This window comes from Littorina saxatilis, linkage group LG4, assembly GCF_037325665.1.
Source record: "Littorina saxatilis isolate snail1 linkage group LG4, US_GU_Lsax_2.0, whole genome shotgun sequence".
Taxonomy (NCBI): domain Eukaryota; kingdom Metazoa; phylum Mollusca; class Gastropoda; order Littorinimorpha; family Littorinidae; genus Littorina; species Littorina saxatilis.
The window spans coordinates 67,923,518-67,946,138 of record NC_090248.1 but is presented as its reverse complement, the minus strand read 5'-3'; the positions used below and the strand labels follow the sequence as shown (position 1 = coordinate 67,946,138).

At 44.8% G+C, this 22,621-nt stretch overlaps 1 protein-coding gene across 1 annotated transcript; it reads left to right on the top strand.

Annotated features, from left to right (window-relative positions):
* Positions 1-2,308: 2,308 nt before the first annotated feature.
* On the top strand, positions 2,309-22,511 carry LOC138965454 (uncharacterized). Its single transcript, XM_070337610.1, has 10 exons — positions 2,309-2,610; positions 3,105-3,199; positions 3,579-3,747; positions 4,381-4,492; positions 4,966-5,108; positions 5,576-5,714; positions 9,100-9,241; positions 9,834-9,939; positions 15,594-15,695; positions 17,228-22,511. Exons 1-10 carry the CDS (start codon positions 2,430-2,432, stop codon positions 21,544-21,546), a joined length of 5,508 nt encoding a protein of 1,835 aa, XP_070193711.1. The 5' UTR covers positions 2,309-2,429; the 3' UTR covers positions 21,547-22,511.
* The last annotated feature ends 110 nt before the right edge of the window (positions 22,512-22,621 follow it).

Genomic DNA, 22,621 nt, shown 5'->3' with positions numbered 1-22,621 from the left:
AATTCTATTAAAATTAGGCGTACAAACTGATTTTGTTTCGGGGAATCCTCTCAGAGGATCAGAATTTTCATATAATATCATCGGAAGCTGTTACAACGGGAAAATGTGAAACTTTTGTCACTTTTTAACATGGAATTTCATCTTTGAGCGTTTCAAGCGGACTTTAATAAAATAGTTATTTGCGAATTAAGCAGCGGAAGACACTCACCGGTTCAACATGTGTATGGTCATTAAACCTCAAAACATTTCAGTAAGTGGTTTAGACAAACACCTCCGACATGTGAGGGTGACTGGTTTGTAGCTGAAGAGTTTTTTTCTAAAGTGTGTTCTAAATACAAATGACGTACTGGTAATGATGTAATGAGTTGTTCTAATCTTGTTCTTGGAACTCTTGCTGTTCCAAGCTTGTTCTTAGCAAGTCTTGGTGACGAGAACAAAGACTATCAATGAAATCTTTAGAAATAACCTCTGACAACGACGACGATGACGACGACGACGACGATAACAACAACAACAACAAATGACATCGACGACGACGACGACAACAACAACAACAACAACAACAACAACAACAACAACAACAAAAACAACAACACGAGAACAACAACAATCACGACAACGAACATGACAACAACAACACCAACAACTACGACGACAACTACAACGACTGGGTTATGATGACATCACCAATGATTTATCAAATGTTCAGTGTCAAGGCTGTTAAAAATCGTTAAATCCTATTTCTTCACTGATTCTTATGAAATTTTAAAGGTAGGTTTGTTGTCCCCAACTTATTTTCACTCCATACTTTTCCAGAAGAAAAACATAATTTTGGCAGTTAAAAACCGTTAAATTTCAATTCTTCACCGATATTTATGAAATTTTGTGGGTAGGTTCGTTGTCCCCAACTGATTTTCACTCTATACTTTTCCAGAAGAAAGACATAATTTTGGCAGTTAAAAAACGTTAAATTTCAATTCTTCACCTATCTTTATGAAATTTAGTGGGTGGGTCCGTTGTCCCAAACTGAATTTTAAGACATACTTTTCCAGACAAAAAACCTTATTTTTGGCAGTTAAAAACCGTTAAATCTCAATTCTTCATCGATATTTATGAAATTTTGTGGGTAGGTTCGTTGTCCCCAACTGATTTTCACTCCATACTTTTCCAGAAGAAAAACATAATTTTGGCAGTTAAAAACCGTTACATTTAAATTTTCACCTATCTTTATGAAATTTAGTGGGTGGGTCCGTTGTCCCAAACTGAATTTCAAGACAAACTATTCCAGTCAAAAAAACTTATTTTTGGCAGTTAAAAACCGTTAAGTCTCAATTCTACACCGATATTTATGACATTTTGTGGGTAGGTTTGTTGTCAGATTTGACATGATGGCAGAATTGAAAGTGTGAGATATCCTGATGTTTCACAATTTATGCTGCATAATTCAGCCCCATAGGCGCTTGAATTTTAGGTGGAGTTGGGTTTTTTTCAGCCCAAACCAGTAACCCCCACATGGTTTTCATGTCCCTTTCTGAGAGACTTCAAGAAGTTTCAATTTGACGTCATGATTAGCCTGCCGCATTAGCAAGTATGAAAACACGTCATCGATGACACATTTTAAGACAGAGAGAGAGAGAGAGAGAGAGAGAGAGAGAGAGAGAGAGAGAGAGAGAGAGAGAGAGAGAGAGAGAGAGAGAGAGAGAGAGAGAGAGAGAGAGAGAGAGAGAGAATCATGTACACACAGATGGACGACTTCGCTTGGGGTATGTACTGCCCGGCAGTACACATCTACTTTATTATTATTATTATTATTATTATTATTATTATTATTATTTATTATTATTATTGTTGAATTGTTTCTTGTATTGTTTTTGCTCTCCCTCACCCCTCAACTCCCTTTTCTGTACATAGTCTGATTTCTTTTTGTTTTAGTTCCTTTTATTTGGTGTTGAATGAAATGTGTTTTTATTGTGTTTTTTAATTTTCCATGTACCCTCACGGGGTTTTATTGGAATAAATAAAACTTGAAACTTGAAAACTTGAAACTTGTTAGTGACTGCGACGTGACGAGAAAACACTGATACATCACCCGCATGATCACATTTACTTCTAAGACATTCACTCTACGGGTATCATTTGAAACACATGTGGATCAGGCATTTCTAAAACAAGCGACGGCACGGTAAGGCAGAAGTCACAAACTGTGGGCAGAAGTATGGATACTGTTTCAAAGCGCTCAATTCTCATTTAGAGCATGTTCTCATTCGTCTCATTTTTAAAAATACAGTTAGCTTCAGTTGAGGCGCTTTCGCTCGTCTGGATCGAAACGTCGAGCAGTCGACACCATGCTTTCTCCAAAAATACAAGTGGCATTTTGATTGTAAAATCTATTATTATAAACGAACATAATCTGACGGACAAATTACACAATGTCGGTCGCACATAAATTAAGCGAAAAGGCGAGAACCAACGATGTATTAATCTCGGAAACGGTAGACTTCGCAGGACTTCTGTTATCAGAGGCTGTGTTGCATGGCTTGAAGAATGCTGGCTTTGAACGACCCTCACCCATCCAGCTTAAAGCCATCCCACTTGGACGATGTGGGCTTGGTAAGACTTATAAATGTAGATACATATATGTCCACAGAAATGCACACACACGCACACACATATGACTGCCCATACCCTAGCTCTGTGAGTATGACGAGTGCTCATTTTTCAAGGAAAATGTCTGACCTGTTACACTCAGTCAGACTCAGAGGTTAACTTTAACTGATGCGCAGAGCCAACATTATAAACTACAAACAAGCTCATGAGTTCAGAGACAGACATAGCATTAGCAATTCATGTCGTAATATTGAAGCAGCCGATTTGTTTTCTTAGTTTAAAACTGCACTCTAAATAAAAAGTCTAATGCTAAAGGAGCGAACGGTCAACACTGCACACACTGCTCAAATAATGAGAGACATTTCACAAATGCTCTATGTGCCAGCTATAGCTGTACTAGAGATGTATCTCAATTGTCTATTTATTCTTTGTTTCAAATGCCCTATGTGTCGGAAAGTATTCTTTCTTATTAAAAACGATACTATTTGCTGTTGCAGATCTCATTGTGCAGGCCAAATCGGGCACTGGGAAGACTTGTGTCTTTTCTGTGATTGCATTGGAGAGCGTTGAGGTGGCTGCAACATCCACTCAGGTATGTAAATGCTGTGATGAGTACAGGCATTGTAGCTCGATGTGTGCTGGTTTGTGTGTGTTGTTTTTATTTTATTTTTTTGCTGTGTTATTATATTTTTCAGTGTTCTTTAAAAACAAACAACAGGGTAACCTGGCCTCCTTTTAGGACTATGTTAGTATGTACCAGGGCCGGATCCAGGTGGGTTTTTTCTGGTGCCTGGAACCCCCCCTGGCCTGACCATGTACCTCCTCCAAGGGTAATAAAAATCAATCTGAGAAAGCAGGGTTTTATAAGGGGGTAAAACTAAAAGCAAGCCCAGATTGAGGGAGTAACTGGGGCACCTTTAAAGTTAAAAGGAGATTGAGCTGTATCATGTACTTTTCTTTTTTGTTTTCAGGTTTTGGTCCTGGCACCAACCCGAGAGATAGCCATACAGATCTGGGAGGTGGTGAAGAGCCTCGGCAGTGCCATGCCCAGTTTGCGATGTCACACCTTCATTGGGGGACTGCCACTTCACGAGGACAAGAAAAAACTGCAGCTCTGTCACATTGCCATCGGAACTCCAGGTAACTAGAAAGGGAGCACAGAGGAGATCCTTCACATGTCCACACAGGCTAAAACTGGGGAATCTTGAAAGTTAAAAGAGGATTCAGCTGTGCAGTAGAACCCCCCCTCCCCCCCCCCCTCCCCCCATTTAAGACCTCAAAATATCTGAGAAAAAATTCTTCACATGTCCATACAGGGTTAACAAAGGTGTAAGAGTGTGTGTACCAATAGGTGTAATATAAGTGTGTATGTGTATACAAAATATGAGGAACAGGTTAGACATGAGTGTTTGTTAGAGATTTTTGATCGGCAGATGACAAATTCAGAGAACAGCCATCTTTATCAACTTGAACAAAATATATAGTCACACTTTTGATGATGTCATGGTCTACATGTGGTTCCCAAACAGAATGTTGTCACTTTTTTAATTGTGCGCATCATTCACTGCTCAAATCCGAGGTGTGAAGCCAAGTTTGTGGTGTCCAGCGCACCGATCCACAATTTGATGCCATACTGCACTGCACATCATTCAGCCCATATTAAGAACGGCATTGAGGAACAGAGTTTGCAGCTTTTATTTGTTTGTTTAAACAGTTTTTATTCAGATAATTACAAATAACAATGTTTTTATTTGTTCCTTTCGTTGTTTTCAGGTCGCATCCAAAACCTGATCGAAGCTGGCTGCCTGAAGACGGACAGTATCCGACTGTTCGTTATGGATGAAGCAGATAAACTGCTAGAGGAGAGTTTTCAGGAACAGATCAAGTGAGGACTTACCACAGTGTTACTCTTCTAGGGATAGATAGAAATGATTGTGCTAGCTGTTCCGTGCACTGCAGTGGCCTGCACATTTTGTCGGAATGATAAACCCGGAGGAGCTGTAAAATGAAGCATGCTTGTAGAATGGTTGTTTTATTTGAACTCATTAAAAATCGTGAATGGAAGTCTGTAACATTGCTCTTCCAAGACTCAGACTCAGAGGACAAAAGGTCAATTGGGCCTGGATTGAAAATATGTATAGATTCAAATATTATGACCGTCGACCGGTCATAAGTCAGAGCAATGAGTCTGTTCAAAAAGTATGTGTCACAGACCGAAGACCTAAGCTTGAAAGTAACACTGCTGTAGATTTGTGTCCCTTGCTGATGATAAACTGCCTGTAATAACAATAACACTGCTCAAATAACAAAAACTGGAAATATTTGTGTCACTCACTGATGATTGACTGCCTGTTTCAGCTGGATCTTCTCCTCCCTGCCCGACAACAAGCAGATGCTGGCGCTGTCTGCCACCTACCCTGAGTACATGGCCCAGCACCTCACTGTCTACATGAGGAACCCCACCTTCATCAGGCTCAACATCACAGATCCTACCTTGCTAGGTAACTACAGTAGTGTGTCAGTTTTTGTTTAAACTTTCTGGATTACTTGACCATCTGTGCTGACGAGTAAACCTTATAATGCAGGGATGGCCAAATTGTCCGCCAATCGCCAGGGGCGACTAAAACGTCCGCCAGGCTAGTAGAAGCTGCATGGCAACTCACACGGCTAGCCAGTGAAAATTCTGGTCAAATGGAACACTTTTGTTTATAATATAGAGTTTCAAAGCCATATAACACAGCAGATGCAGCAACTCAGGTATGTACCGTGCCAGTGAAATTTCTGACGGGCTAGTGACTTTCTTGAATTGAAATTAGGGCTTCTGCTGAGCTAAGGCCAGTAAGGGGGTATAACTTTTCAATGGAGGTCACAAGTCACTAGAACAGTAGCATGAGTTTTGAATGCTTGCTGTGCTGTTCTGTGTGCCTTTGAGCCTGCTAAATATGCTGCACTTTTCTTCCCTGACCAGGTATCAAACAGTACTACACGGGTGTTGCCAGCCACCCCCTCCCCCACAAAGTGTTTGAAGCCAAGACAGCAGCTGTGGTGGATCTCTTGTCCAGCGTGTCCTTTCACCAGTGTCTCATCTTCTCCAACATGCAAACCAGGTCAGTAAAAGTCTGATTCACACACCTGAAGTATACTTTAGCAGAAGTAAGATAGTGGGATCTATTTTTCAAACAGATACAACGGAAAACCCCGCAAGACTTGTACTCCTTCATTGAATTTTGTTTTAGAAAAACACCTTTTATAAAAAAAATTTCCGCATCATGCAATCTTTTTTTTATTTGAATATTGACCTTGAAATGTTGAAGAGGCTTCAAACCAACGTGTGAATTTACAGAGGGAAAGGAGTCCATGTTGACAACATTTGAGCAGCCAAAAGGCTTCTGTGGCCATTTTTTTACAGAATAATAACATTCATTGACATGCCACAGTAAATTGTCAGCCAAACCATCGCAGAGCTGGCAAAATGAGGCAACTACCTAACACTGTAGTTAGACTGTGTGCTACCAGAATGAGCCAGTTACCTAACACTGTAGTTAGACTGTGGAACGGGAACGCGGAATAACGCCGAATTGCAATTGTCGCCTAAGACCGAATTCAATTCCATTTGTCGCCTAACTTAGAATTTGTTCTTTAGCCAAATGTCGCCTAATGTCGAATTGCCAAATGGCGCCTAACACCGAATTCCCATTGTCGCCTAACATAGAATTCCAAATGTCGCCTAATGTCGAATTGCCAAATGGCGCCTAACATAGAATTCCAAATGTCGCCTAATGTGGAAGAGATTCATCCACCAGTTGATGACGTTAGCCCTTCTACCAGCCGAAAACGTCGAGGCAACGTTTGATGAACTGCGAAACCAGCGACCTCGACTTGCGCCAGACACAGAACGGAAGCTGAGCGATTTCCTCAGGTACTATGAACGTTACTGGCTCCGGAAAATTACCCCGGCAAGACTCTCTGTATTTGGTCTTCCACAGCGAACCAATAATAGCGTAGAAAGTTTCCACGCGGTGCTGAAACGCAAAGATGGGTCATCCTCATCCGAATTTCTTCGTCTTTTTGGACATTCTCAACAAATTGATAGAATGCAAACTGAATGACCTTTCCCTTCTGACAAACGGCGAGGAGATCGCAAGGAGGCGTTCGGTGTTGCAGATCAATAATGAGCGACGACTTGCAGTCCTTGGCGAACAACTCACAGGTCAACAAATCGCCCCGCTGGCCTTCGTCAAAAGAGCATGCACGTTCATTGGGAGATATGCCGAGGATCATGTTGAGACATCAGAACCCCAAACTGACGAAGACGGCAACGCTGATGGACCACGAGAAGGCAACCCAGATAGAGAGCCAGAAACGGACGAGGAAAACGTCAACCACCAGGATGACCAGGACGACACCACAGACCGCAGCAGCTCCCCCACGAGGGCACCCGACAACTCGTGCCCCGTTTTGTCTCTTGAACCCCCCGGAACGCAGTTTTCGTCCCTTGCGGACATGCCTTGTGTTACGACTGCGGGGTTCACGTTCATCGCAACGTGGCACCCAACAACAGATGTTACTGCTGCCGCGCCGATATAGCGAGTGTGGTCCGGGTGTTTGGAATGGCATAGAGCAGTGTTCGTCCCTTGCGGACATGCCTTGTGTTACGACTGCGGGGTTCACGTTCAGGGCAACGTGGCACCCAACAACAGGCAAGCTGTGTAATTGTACGTCATGTTACTTACTGCCTATAAGTATATTGCTTGTTTGTGTGTAACATCAGTCCACAATATGTATTTTATCCTGTGAAATTCTGAATAAAATCGTGTTTAAACCAAATATATTGAAATGCCAGCCTTTTGTAATGGAGTGAACAAATGGATTAAAAACAGTTAAAAAAAAAAAAGTAATTCGATGTTAGGCACCATTTGGCACTTTGACATTAGGCGACATTTGGCATTCTATGTTAGGCGACAATGGAAATTCGGTCTTATGCGACAATTGGCAATTCGACATTAGGCGACATTTGGCATTGTATGTTAGGCGACAATGGGAATTCGGTCTTATGCGACAATTAGCAATTCGGCATTAGGGGACATTTGGCATTCTATGTTAGGCGACAATGGGAATTCGGTCTTAGGCAACAATTGGCAATTCGACATAAGGCGACATTTGGCATTCTAGGTTAGGCAACAATTGGCAATTCGACATTAGGGGACATTTGGAATTCGGTGTTATTCATGTTCAGAATGAGGCAGTTACCTAACACTGTAGTTGGACTGTGGAACCAGAATGAGGCAGTTACCTAACACTGTAGTTGGACTGTGGAACCAGAATGAGGCAGTTACCTAACACTGTAGTTAGACTGTGTGCTACCAGAATGAGGCAGTTACCTAACACTGTAGTTAGACTGTGCTACCAGAATGAGGCAGTTACCTAACACTGTAGTTGGACTGTGCTACCAGAATGAGGCAGTTACCTAACACTGTAGTTAGACTGTGCTACCAGAATGAGGCAGTTACCTAACACTGTAGTTGGACTGTGCTACCAGAATGAGGCAGTTACCTAACACTGTAGTTAGACTGTGCTACCAGAATGAGGCAGTTACCTAACACTGTAGTTAGACTGTGTGCTACCAGAATGAGGCAGTTACCTAACACTGTAGTTAGACTGTGGAACCAGAATGAGGCAGTTACCTAACACTGTAGTTAGACTGTGGAACCAGAATGAGGCAGTTACCCAACACTGTAGTTAGACTGTGTGCTACCAGAATGAGGCAGCTACCTAACACTGTAGTTAGACTGTGTGCTACCAGAATGAGGCAGTTACCTAACACTGTAGTTAGACTGTGCTACCAGAATGAGGCAGTTACCTAACACTGTAGTTAGACTGTGTGCTACCAGAATGAGGCAGTTACCTAACACTGTAGTTAGACTGTGGAACCAGAATGAGGCAGTTACCTAACACTGTAGTTAGACTGTGTGCTACCAGAATGAGGCAGCTACCCAACACTGTAGTTAGACTGTGTGCTACCAGAATGAGGCAGCTACCCAACACTGTAGTTAGACTGTGTGCTACCAGAATGAGGCAGTTACCTAACACTGTAGTTAGACTGTGCTACCAGAATGAGGCAGTTACCTAACACTGTAGTTAGACTGTGTGCTACCAGAATGAGGCAGCTACCCAACACTGTAGTTAGACTGTGTGCTACCAGAATGAGGCAGCTACCTAACACTGTAGTTAGACTGTGTGCTACCAGAATGAGGCAGTTACCCAACACTGTAGTTAGACTGTGTGCTACCAGAATGAGGCAGCTACCCAACACTGTAGTTAGACTGTGTGCTACCAGAATGAGGCAGTTACCTAACACTGTAGTTAGACTGTGGAACCAGAATGAGGCAGTTACCTAACACTGTAGTTGGACTGTGCTACCAGAATAAAGTACAGTGTAGCTTTCAAATGTGGAGCTTCAAAAGAATCAAATGCTTCTTACATTCTACTCAGGGCACAAAACCTGGAGAATGAACTGACCAGTCGTGGATGGCCGACCACATGCATTGCCGGCAGCCTGGGCCAGAAAGATCGCATCACGGCCATGGCCAAACTCAAGACCTACAAGTGTCGTGTACTCATCTCCACTGATCTGGTACGTTTTACAAATACGCGAGGGGAGAAAAATGGACATGAAGATATGATTATCATTCAGATTTGCAGAGAATTTAACTTTGTTTTCGAAACAGGTTGTTGAAATGTTGAAATCTGTTGGAACAAAGCCAACAACAACAAAATGTTGGTTGAGGGTAACGTGACCCAAAACAAATAGGATCGGTAGGTAGGCTTTTTTAAAAAATTTTTTATTTAGTCAAGTTCGAAGAAGGTTACTTCCCTTAGTCTCGGTATGGTTCGCAAAATGTGCCAAAAGTTTTTGTTTTTTTTCAGAAATGAAAAAAAAAGTTTTGGGGTCGGCGGGAAAAAATAGGGACGGTCAGGTTACACTAAACCAACATATGTTTGTTGTTGTTGCCTGAGGATATTAACGAGAGCAGACACTTTATTATCTGTCACAGAATATCAGACTTGCCAAATTGAACAGATAAAAATAAGACATGAGAATAGGCACAGAAAGAGCATAATAAAACGGACATGATACCATAATATATCGATTAGAATTATTGGAGAGTTGTGAAAAGCTGCTGAATATTGCACAGGAAGTAAAATGTGTGTTGACTGACTTGCAGACGTCACGAGGGATTGACGCAGACCGAGTGAACCTGGTGATCAACCTGGACGTTCCCAAGGACCACGAGACCTACCTGCATAGGATCGGCCGTGCCGGACGTTTTGGTGAGACAGTCTAGCTGCCCCCGGATCATACATTGTTTGTGTTACAGTGGTAACTGCAATGAAGGGACACTCTTTGGACTAGCTGAAAGTGTCTCTTTCATGGCAGGTGGCCTGTCAAGACAGGTATATTTTAGTCAAAATAATAGTGGAAGGGAATACACAAAGTGTCCTTTCAAGGTAGGTGTCCTCTCATCAAGGGGACCTCACATTGCCGGTACCACTGTACTTCTATTTGTGTGTCATGTCTTCTCTCACCAGTGCATGTTGATAGAAATGGAGTCTGAATTGAGGTAGGGTTGGTGTTCAGGCACTGATCTAATATTTTTCAGAATTTGCCTTAGAATTCATCATTCGTAAACATTTGTAAACGCAGTTTTTAGATCTTTTATGTGCCCATGATTATCATTTTGTTCATATTGTTTCTTTTTTTTTTAAGATAAATATTTCTTGGCATAAGTACATGTGACCATAGACCATTAATTTTATCCTGGACCGCCAACTAGCTCTCTCTCCGCTCTTTCTCTCTATTACGAGGTAGCGGCCTCTCGCATTTAGGAACCTACGCTTACATGGCCTTTCATAAATCAGGGGGATGTCATATCCGGTGTCGATTGTAAACATGGACGAAGTTGCCGAGGTAAGTTCTGAAAATGCTAAAATAAACTCAGCTAAAGTGCATATGGAACATGTTTTTCGATGAGTTTTGTTAAGTTTAGTTTGGAGTTTTGGAAAATCCAGTTCATTGTCACCTCCCATTGTCACAAATAACTGGAGCTTGCTTTCTTTTCACTGTCTTCGAATCGCTGGCCTTTCAAACCGGACGCTAAGCGCCCCTGAAAGTCGAGCGTCGTAACCTCGAAGGGTCACGTGACGAGTTGGCGGTCCAGGCTATTTGGTCTATGATGTGACTGAGCGTGTTATGGCATTAGTTTGATTTTTGTTGTTGCTCTGTGTTGTTGCTCTGTGTTGTTGCTGTGTGTTGTTGCTGTGTGTTGTTGCTCTGTGTTGTTGCTCTGTGTTGTTGCTCTGTGTTGTTGCTCTGTGTTGTTGCTCTGTGTTGTTGCTCTGTGTTGTTGCTCTGTGTTGTTGCTCTGTGTTGTTGCTCTGTGTTGTTGCTGTGTGTTGTTGCTCTGTGTTGTTGCTCTGTGTTGTTGCTCTGTGTTGTTGCTCTGTGTTGTTGCTGTGTGTTGTTGCTCTGTGTTGTTGCTCTGTGTTGTTGCTCTGTGTTGTTGCTCTGTGTTGTTGCTCTGTGTTGTTGCTCTGTGTTGTTGCTCTGTGTTGTTGCTCTGTGTTGTTGCTCTGTGTTGTTGCTCTGTGTTGTTGCTGTGTGTTGTTGCTCTGTGTTGTTGCTCTGTGCCTGCCTGTCTGACAGTGTCCATGTCTCTGTGCATTTGACAGACAATTGTAACTACTTTCAAGACTTCCTCAAATGGTAAAGTTATATATATTTAATTTTTTTTGCTTCTTCTTTCTTCTTCTTGGCGTTCGCAGAGGTTACACAATCAGTCCAGCACTGGTGATAAATGTTGTCGTTTTCTCCAACTCCTGTCGACTGCCGTATAGTTTGGTCTGCAAGGGAGTTGGTGACGGCCACACTTCTTTTCGTTCCTCATCTAGTAAGGGACATCGCTGTAAGATGTGTTCCGCTGTTTGGTCCTCTTGACCGCAGGCACAGGTTGGTGATGGCGCCAGCTTGAACTTTCGGTTCATGTGAGCATTGAGCCTGTTGTGGCCAGTACGCAGCCTGATGAGGTTGACTTGCTGCTCTCTGGACATTGTGTGGTAGTCATCTCTGTTTGTCCTTGGCCTCATCAATGCCTTGATGATTGTCTTCTGCTCACTAAAGCTGACACTGTTTTCAGGTTGGTCTTCCACGGCTCCTTCTTTTGCCAGCTCATCTGCCCTTTCATTTCCTGGTATCCCACAGTGAGCTGGTATCCACTGGAGGACAACTCTTCTGGTTTGTCTGACCATCTGTAATGCTTTGGCCAGCTGTGGGAGTTTGTCGTTCTCTAGGGCCTGAAGGACTGAAAGGGCGTCCGAGAGGAAGACAACTTGGTAGCAAGGGTCTGCGGAATCCTGAACGAAGGAGGCGGCCTGCATGAGAGCTTCTGCTTCTGCTTTATAGTTTGTGCAGTGTTTGCCAGTGGCAACGCTGGATGTAGCTGTATGTCCCCCAGGGAACTGGATGAGAATGCCTGCACCTCCATTGAGCACGGCGTTAGTTGCTGATCCATCGGTGTATACATGGATCCACGCCTCTTTTGGGTACTGTTCGTCGATCAGGGCTAAGGTGAGTGCCTGTCGAGCTGTGTCATTCTGATCTTCTCCTGAGGTAACATGTGGAACACTGGTGCAGATCTGGATGCCTGGTTTCTCTGTTGCCTTGGGGGTTTCCTCTTCTTCTTGAGTCAGAGGTAGAGTGTTCTGTGGAAGGACTTCCCTGTACTGTCGAGAAAGTCTCTTGCTCTCGTGTACAAAACTGCTCCGTTTAAGCCGGTTCTTGGTGAGGTTGCTCAGTCTGTGCTTCATGGGGTGGTCGGGTAGGCACTTGAGCTTCTCGGCCTGTACCATAGTCTTGGCTTCTCTTCTCTGACAGAGGGGTTGGATGGTGGTAAGCTTCTCCATTTCCTTGATGGGCGTGGATTTCATTGCACCGGTGATGAGTCGGAGGGCCTGGTTTTGCACACGGTCAAGGGTCTGCAGGTTTGTCTTGGCTGAGGTTGACCACGCTGTGGAGCCGTACTCGAGGTGGGGTCTGATTGTTCCCTGGTATACTGTCTTCAGTATCTTCTCGTTCGCTCCCCAGGTGGTACCTGCCAGCTTCCTGAGTATGGCTAGCTTGCGCCGGGCCTTCGTCTCTGCCTGTGCAATGTGTGGTTTCCAGGTCTGCCGTCTATCAAAGGTGACACCAAGGTATGTTGCTTCTTCATCCTCTCTCAGAGGAGTTCCACCAAGCCTAATGGTTCCGGCTTTCTGCTTTGGCGACAGTGTGAATAGGGTGGTGGAGGATTTCTCCTTGTTGATGGAGACGCACCAATCTTCTGCCCATGCGTTCAGCCTATCTGCCGCTTGCTGCATTCTGTAGGTGGCAGTACTTGCGTGCTCCTCCTTGCACCAGATCACAAGGTCGTCTGCGTAGAGAGCAGCTTTGATCCCCTTGGGCATCTCAGACACCAGATCGTCGATGAAGAGAAGGAAGAGTGTGGGGGAGAGGACTCCGCCCTGAGGGACGCCATGACGAAGGAGGAACTTCTTGCTTTTGGTCTGGTCGACGTTAACTCTTGCCCTGCGGTTATAGAGGTAAGAGCGAATCCACTGGTACATGTTGCTGGACACGCCTTTCCTCAGCAGTTTTACAAGGAGTCCATCTTTCCAGACCTTGTCAAAGGCCTTCTGAAGATCTATCCAGGTGACGAAGACCAGCTTCTGTTCCTGAAAGGCATCTTCAACTTCTTGCGCCAGGTAAGTGACCTGATCTTCAGTGCTGCGGAACTGTCGGAATCCAGCTTGTTCAGGGGCGAGGAGGTTCCTGGATTCCAGGTACCACCTGAGGCGCTCGTTCACAATTCTCTCCAGGGTCTTCACAACACAGCTGGTGAGGCTGATTGGGCGATAGCTGGTGGCCTTCTTTGGATCCTTCCCTTTTTTTAAGATGGGGATCATGATCGCTTCTCGCCAGGGTTGTGGTAGCGATCCTTCTTGCCAGCTGCTGTTGAAGACCTCGAGTAGCTTGTTCTCTGCTGCACTACCAAGGTGGGTTAGCATCTCGTTGGTGATGCCGTCTGGGCCAGGGGACTTCTTCGCCTTTGACTTTTTCAGAGCTGAGTGCAGCTCGTGGAGTGTGAGTGGTTGACTCATGGCGTCCACTGTCGACTGTCTGGCAGGTCTCTCTCTTTTCTCTCTTCTTGCTTCTCTCTGTTTCTCGGGGCTAACATGGAGGTTGCTCTCAGCTGCATAGCTTTCAGCAAATTGGTTGGCAGCATGCTTTCCAGTTAGCACCTTCCCGTTCTCTTCTAATGTGATCTTTCCTCTGCTGGTGTTCTCATCATTCAACTGCTTGGTGAGCCTCCAGAGCTTTTTGCCATCCTTCTCAAGGTTCAGAGAGCTTGTTTTCTCTTGCCAGCTTCTCCGTCTTGCCTGTAGCTTCTTTTTGAGAAATTTGGCTTTGGCTTCCTGGAGGCGGATGTTGTTGTTTTGTGACGGGTTGACTTCTGCTTCCCTTCTGGCGTCTGCCAGATCATCATCCAGTTCCTGCAATTCATTGCTCCAGTAGGGCTTATAGTCTCTCCTGGCACCCCTGGGAATGGACTCACGCGCTGCTCTGAGGATGCTCATGTTGAAGTCCTTCGCCACCATGTTGATGTCTCGACCCTCGACTCTGATGTCTTTGGTGAGTTCGCTGGTGCGGTGTCTAAAGAGGAACCAGTTCGCTCTTTTGTAGTTCCACCGTGGGAAGGAAGCTTCAGTGCAGGACTCCATGCCCAGGGTCAAAAAGACTGGCCGATGGTCACTTCCACCTAGCTGTTCTCCGACCTCTCTGCTGGTTAGCTGGTGCATGTCTTCCGTGCAGAAGGCTAGGTCAGGAGTTGATGTAGTGTGCCATCTTCTGGAGTAGAATGTAGGGCAGTCAAAGGGACTGTTCAAAAGGATGAGACCTTTGTCGTCCTGCCAGTTCTCCACCTCTTCTCCTCTCCGATCCAGGTGGTCATATCCCCAACTCTGTGAATGACTGTTGAAGTCACCCACCACGATGAAGTTGGAGGCCTTTGCGGGGATCGTGTCAAGGGCGAGGTGTCTATCATTGGGGCAGTAGAAGTTGACAAGATGGAATTCTGATGACTTCGTCTGGATTCGAATCACCTGATATTCGGAGTCCTCCATGTGCGTTTCTATCAAACAGGCATTGATGTTGTTCCTGATGAGGGTCAGGATTCCTCCTTTGCTTCGGTCTGTTCTGTCGGACCTAAGGCATTGGTAGCCTCTCACTTTGAAGGACTTTTGGGGTGTCAGGTGCGTCTCCTGAATACAGCAGATGTTGATGTTCTTCTCATGCAGGATATGCTCCAACTCTGTCTTCTTGTTCAGGATACTTTCTGCGTTCCAGTGCATGACCTGAAAAGGTCGCTGCTGACTGGGTTTCTTCCTGGTTGTGGTGGTGCCAGTCACTTTCCTCCCGCGTCCCCTGGCGTGACAAGACGGACGGGAGGGACCTCCAGTAGTTGAGGCTGGGTCCCTTTGAGGCATGGGACCCGACGCTGCTCCACCCTGGGGGGTCCTCAATGGGCGAGCGCCATTTCCATCTGTGCTGGTTGATTGTGTCATCATTTGCGTAAGTGCGTGTACCCGTGGTTTGTTAGAATGCGCCGTGCGGCCCGGGTCCTCCGTCTTCAGCATTCGGGGTTTTCTGTCGGGGTTACCTCACCCTTAGCTCATGGCCCGTACGTCCTACCCTGAGAGCACAGGGGGGAGGATTTTCGGGATCCCACCCGGAGCCAGTTTGGTCCGCGGCCGCATGCGGCTGATCTCCATATCTGAAGACCGTTCCCCTATCCGCCACCCGGGGACGCGCTGGGTTGGGGGTGGTCGCCCCACTGAAAATCCCACACTGGGTTAAGAAAGATCAGCCTGTCCCAGAATTTTTTTTTTTGCAGGAAGCTACGGTGCAGGGGTGACCATTGTGAGTGACGGTCAAGAGATGCTGGACATGCATAGCATAGAACGCAACGTCGGCACACACATCCTGCCTCTGCCAGGTAAAGTTTGGCAGTGACATACAGACCTGGGAACCCATACGATTTCGCAGTATTTTGTACGCATGGTTGTCTAGAATACGATCAGTACAGTCAGTGAAAAAAAAATACGACAAGAGAATTCCTGGAATACTCTTCTTCTTCTGAAGCCGATCCAGTATTTTGACACATGATTTCAGCTTTTGTCAGTAAACATTGAAAGAACCTTTTGTTTTAAATGTATTGGTAAACATAATTAACGGTGCGACGGACGCGTTTGAAGCATGTTTGAATCCATCCTGAACTCAGGTCAAAATGAGTTTGGCTCATTCTCTCCCTGACAGGATGCCTTGAGTTTCCTTGTCTGGCAAGGAAACCATTTTTTTTTTTATATATTTAGAGCTTTTTGTGATGTATTATTGATATAAGCAGATTCGCGATCGTCGATAATGATTTTTCATGGTGTTTTGTAATTTTTAAATTACAAAGGAATTGATATTTAAGACAGTTTCAAGCGAGCTATTTTTCGCGGCTGTATTTACTGTGCAAACAACTCTAAATATGACAAAAGTGTCACGTGATAATCAATCGTTTGGTTTCGGCGTTCACTGGAGCAGACGATTTTTTCTCTAACCAGTTGACAGTGATGAAACCATATATTACTGTCTCCTTCCGGCAGCAGTCCCAAAATTTTGACTTGTTTTGACGATGTCTTTATATCATAACTGTGAAGAACAGAACGGAGATCACTGTCGAAGTCGGCCAATCTGCAATCATTTTCGTCTCGCGAACACTGATCTCAAATTTAGATAGTGCTCGCGAAAACCATATTGTTTTGATAGATTCGCGTAAGACCGGTCAGGGAGAGAATGAGCCGAACTCATTTTGACCTGAGTTCAGGATGGTTTGAATCATGGATGTTCAAATGTTGTGTGGAGTAAGCTCATTTTTAAGAAAATACACCAAGTTTGTTTGAGAATACTCCAAGTGCAAAACAGGGGTTCCCAGGTCTGGACATAACTTTTTGACTAGTGTTCTAACAAAAAGAAAAACAATAGGGATGAATCTTAGTTGAAAGTAGAGGAGCATTCTGCCTTTTACTGTGATCTTTTATAGAGACATTTTCAGAGAATAAGATTGATGCTTAATCGGTCTCGCATGGGTTGTTGAGGCAACAAAACAAAATAAACAAACGGACAAACAATGGAAACCAGGCAGTCTGTTCGACAGTCAAATTTGTGCTTGACATAACCTGACTTTTTTTCTTTAAATTTTCTCTGTGGGTTAGTGAATTGATTTCCCTTGCTTCGACTCTGTAACTTATGATGCTTTCAGTGAATCAGTGTTCCTGTATGGTGGAATTGTTGAGAGTTAAAAACAAGATCCCCTTTTTGAATATTTTCCTTCTTTGTTTGTTTATATTTCCTCTTTCTTTTCTCATTTCCTTAATTCTTTCTCTGCTTCCTTTCTGTCACTCTTTCTAATATTTTTTTATTTGTTCTAGATATTAAAAAGAGCATGAAAATGACCAAAACTTGTGATGTTTCTGTGTGCAGATCCCATTCCAAGCGACCTGGTGAAACAACAATGTCAAGTCAACCTGGACGATGTGGTCAGCACGGAGAAACTGATCACACGATCGGAGAATGACCAGCCTCTGACCGTGGAAAACTCCCCACCTTCTGCAGATCCTTCTGGTGACGATCCCTCTTCATGCACCGGTCCCTCTACCCTGGGAGATGCTGGGGACACTGCAGAACAGCCCTCAGCAGAGACAGTGTTGAACAATGACCTCTCTGTGTTCAGATACAGTCCTTCATGTTTGTGCGAAGCAGAGAACACTAATGTTGACAGTCTCGAGGCATCGCTTCAGTGTGATTTCGGTGGTGCTAGTTCAGGACACCTTTCTAAACAGTTGAATGCTACAGAAAGTGCTCCCACGGACCAGAAGTGTCCAACCCAGCTATCTAGCGCTGCTTCTGTGAACGAGGACTCAGGTGCTAGTGGCAAAGGTGAAGGTGTTAGAAAACCAGAGAAAAATGAACTTGGGGTTTCAGAGAGCGTTGAGCCTGACAGAGCTGAGGAAAGCCAGCTTTCAATGGGAGGCAATGTCCAGCCAACAGGCGATTCCCTGTCTTTGAAGAAAGATGAGAAAAATACACCAAGAGATGCAGCTGAAGAAGCTCAGGATTTGGGACTATCTGTAGAAACAGACTTGAAAAACCAGTCTGTCAAGGTTCAGTTTGGGTCACCTTGTGCAGTTCAGGAAGAAGTGAGGGCTAATCCTGCAAAAACAAGCGGCATCAGGTCAGAGGATTCCAGTTCCAGCTCTTCACTTCATCTCCAAGACGATGGTAAAGCGAGAACTGAAACAGGTAACAAAGTACAACTTGTAAATGGAATCGAGAAAAATGTGACTTGTGTGGAATTCAGTTTTGAAGTAGGCAGTGACATATCTCAGCTAAAAACATCCTGTAGTTCAGATTCATGTCAAACTGTGGACAATTCTGAATCACAAGACAAAACGATGGAGTCAGACTCGGCACCTAACGCAGAGCAAAAGAGGACAACGGTTTCAAAGAAACATTCCAAGCCACGTACCACTGGCAATATCTGGTCCACCATGCTAACAAATGAAGACCAGACTGAACCTGTTGAACCCAGAGTTGACAATTCTGAAATACAAGACAGGAAAGTGGATGCAGAGCAACAGAACAGAACAGTTTCAAAGAAGTACCCCAAGGCCTGTACCACTGGTAATATCTGGTCCAGCATGCTAGCAAACGAAGGCCAGACTGAGATCCTTGAACCCAGAGTCGACAATTCTTTCTCATCAGACTTGACAGATGAAAAGATACAACGTTCAAAGAGAGACAGAAACTCAAAAGAAAGTCGTTTGGGAAAAGCGGACTTGTCGTTTGAAAGTGAACTGGAGATGTACAAAGCGGCAAGGCTGAAGGCCAAGCTGAGGGAAAGCAGTGAAAGCACTGAAGCAGAAGAACCACAAAGAGACCAGAGAGTGACGGAGAGACCCAAGGCTCAAGCCAGACGCAGGTGTGCAGACAAGAAAGCACCTTCCTCTGATAGTCAGAAGAGCGGGCAAAATGGACTTGACACTCACAGGCAAAGCTCAGGCCACCTCGGAGAAGGAGAACCTGAAAAGCAGCAGCCCCGGCAAAATGGGTTTGCCCTCAAACAAATGACTTCACTGCTGAGAGGGGAGAAGGAGAAACGTGTGGAGAAGTTGGATATAAACGGCCATAGTGATGACATCACAGATAAACTTGTCTGGCAGGATCCAAAGCATAAGAAAATCCCTGTCGCGGAAGCTCCAGGCAGCCTACTTGCATCATCTGCAGATCGGGATTGTCGACGGAGCATTTCTGGAGCACACAGTGAAAATTACTGTAACGCTAGACTTGGTGCTAATAGTGGCTATTTGGCAACAGCACCAAAGATCTCAATTTCTCTTGCAACAGGATCAAAAACAGGCATCCCTTCTCTCTCTTATGCTGAGGCTTTAGAAGACTGTAAAGGTTACATTGAGAGGAGTGCTAGACCTAACATTCTCTCGACCACACAGATAGCACAGGCAACTTTTCAGGCATCAGAAGCTGTGGGAGAAGGTGAACTTCAGCAGTTGTCTGACTTCCTGGACAGTTTTCACGCAAATGTCAAAGTAAGGGCTGAAAGTGAAAGATCTGCAGAGGAGATCAAAGCAAGGGCTGAAAGTGAAAGATCTGCAGAGGAGATCAAAGCAAGGGCTGAAAGTGAAAGATCTGCAGAGGAGACTGCAGAATGGAATGTGAAGAGAAAAGGAGGTGAGGCACTTCAACATGAACATTTGGAGAAAGAAATCAGTGTGTGTGTCACTGATAATGCAAGAAAATATGGTTCCTTGAGCAAAGATGTTTCAGCAAAGGAGAGCCTTATGGAAGGTACTGATACCCCAAGTGTCGCACATCCTCTTGAAGCTGTCGAGGGTGCGAGTCCTGATGCTCTGAAACCAAATGAGAAACAGCAACCACTCCAAACCAGCAATGGAAAGTCTGTGAACAATTCCACTAAAAACACTGAAAGGCCTCGACGATACAGACCCATGGCTGTTTGTTCTCAAGCCACGGAGCATTTGTTTGATTTCACAACCTCACCAAGTAAAGCAGAAGCGCCAAAGATCGACCCAGAGGATTCTGCCTCAACCCAGAATGACAGCGATGCAGACAAAAATCAGGAGACAAGACAGCAAGGAAGTCCACAGGTAGCCAGGTTAAATGGGTCTGTCTCAAGCCATAGAGAAGTCAGGACCAGTAGCAAGCAGGAGGCAAACAGGCAAAGCAGTCTACAAAACAAGGCAAACGGACCTGCCTTGGACTACAGGCAAAGCAGTCTACAAAACAAGGCAAACGGACCTGCCTTGGACTACAGGCAAAGCAGTCTACAAAACAAGGCAAACGGACCTGCCTTGGACTACAGGCAAAGCAGTCTACAAAACAAGGCAAACGGACCTGCCTTGGACTACAGGCAAAGCAGTCTACAAAACAAGGCAAACGGACCTGCCTTGGACTACAGGGAAAGCAATTCCAACAGAAGAAAAGAGACAAGTGAGAAAAGAAACGTGCCGACAGTTACACCAACAGGGACAAGTAAGATTCTCAACGAAGTTGGATCAAGACAAGGGAGAAAGAAGGGAGAGAAGCAGCAAAGAGCCACAGCTGAAAAGGATAAACATGGCGCACATGACAGCTCTGTTGCTGGCTCTCATGTCCAAAGTCAGTCTCTGCATCAAGGAAAAGGAGCCGTCCCAAAACGGATCGTTGCCGCTGCGAAGAGTGCCCCGCAAACACCAAAAGATGTGAGTGAAGAGTCGTCTTCTACTTCTTCATCCTCAACATTTGAGTCCTCCGAGGAAGAAGGGAATGAGGGAAACACGATGTGCTTCCAGAACCACCACACTGATGAAAGAACAACGAAGGGACGCAAGAAGAAACTGAGCCCCAAAACTCTTGCCAGACGAAGAGAGCTGGAGGAGAAAGAGAGAAGGAGGGCAGAAAGACTACTTCTTTCTTCCTCTCTGCCAGCTTCAAAGGAACGCTCAGAGAAACCAAACCAAAGAGGTAGCAGAACACGAGCTGAAACCCACCAGAAGGATGCACACACAGCGGATGCAGCTCATTCCTATCAAGCACATGCGTGGCAGCCCAGCTCGGAGCAACAGAGTTACTATGACTACTACTATGCAGGAGTGAAAAATGAAGAGAAGACACACTACCACCAACAACATGGCGGTCCTTGGGCATACCCCAACACACATGGCAGTCCTTGGGCATACCCCAACACACATGGCAGTCCTTGGGCATACCCCAACACATCCGCATATGCTGGGTACTATGACTGGAGCCAGAATTCTGGAGCAAAAACTGACCAGAACATGCCTTATTCACAGCATAGCAACACCTGGTCATTCCCCACTGCATCCACCTTCCTCAGTTACACTGACCACTACTCTGGAGGAAAGCCTACCCCTAACCCTTGGTCACACTCTGCTTCAACCCCCTACATGCACCCACAGCCTCCAAACTACAGCGGCTTTCCACAAACCGGTGTGACACCCGGGGGATGGTACCCGGGGTATCCGAGCTACCCGCAACAAGTACCCGGTCTTCAGGGACAGTATCTTCACAATAACTGGCAGCAGTATCAGCAGCATCGCCCCAACCCACAGCACCCATTCATGGGGTTCCGGAATCGAGCATCTCCGCGGATGTCTGCCAATGAATTTGCTAAAGCCCAAGCTGAAAACGCAGAGAATATGCAAAAGTACATCCGCAAGATGGCCAAATTTTATGCCAGGTTTTGCAATCGGGACAATGAGTGAAGTACATTGTTTGAAGGTTTAGATGTGTGTGAATCTGTTTGCTTCTGGGTATGCGTGAAAGAGAGAGTTTATGTACAGTTGTTGAGCGTACCGGCATATCACTGGGCCACTCCGTACAGGCTGTCATCCAAATTGGAAGATAACCGGTCAGGTAGTAAAGTACATGGTTTGAAGGTTTAGATGTGTGGTGAATCTGTTCGCTGCTGGGTATGTGTGAAAGAGAGAGTGCTTGTATGTTGTTGTTGAGAGTACCCGCATTTAACACTCGCTGGGCCACTCCGTACAGACTGTCATCCAAATTGGAAGATAACAGGTAGTGAAGAAAATTGTTAGGTTTAGATGTGTGGCACGTGGTGAATCGGTTTACTTCTGGGTATGTGTGAAAGAGAGAGTGCATGTATGTAGTTGTTGTTGAGAGTACCCATACTTCACACTCTCAGGGCCTCTCGATACAGGTTGTCATCCAAATGGGAAGATTTCATGTACGACTGTTTTCAATCACCCCACCATAAAGGCAGTCGTACTCCATCTTTGAAGGAAGAGAGTGTGACTGTGTGGATGTTTGTGTGTTCTAAAAGTTTCACTGTACAGAACAAGCGAGCAAGAGAGTAACAGAAATAAGAGCGTGTTTTGTTTTTGATTGTTTTTGAAAATGTGTTGTTTAGCTTGCCTCAGTTGTGTTCTGTGAAAAGAAAAGTTAGGAGTGCTTCATCCATTTATTACTATTAGGAGTTGCATTATATTGTGTTACTTCAGAAATGTATCAGTTAACGTTTTAACGCTGCAAAGGTTGGCATGGAAGGTGTCGTGCAAAATGCTTTATGTCAAGTAGTAACTATTGAGCAGGTAAAGAAATAGTTTGCAAACTCTTCCTTATTAATTATCATCGTATGTCTGACGATGTTGTCAAGGCAAAGACTATATAAACCGGTGTTGTATACTGAGAGAAAGTAAAGAAAAGAAAATGAATCAAGAATGTGTGTGTGTGTGTGTGCGCGCATAACTGCATGTGTTGCTGTGTGTGTGTGTGTGGATGTGTGAGCCATTGTCATCACTATTTAAAAATCTTTAATTA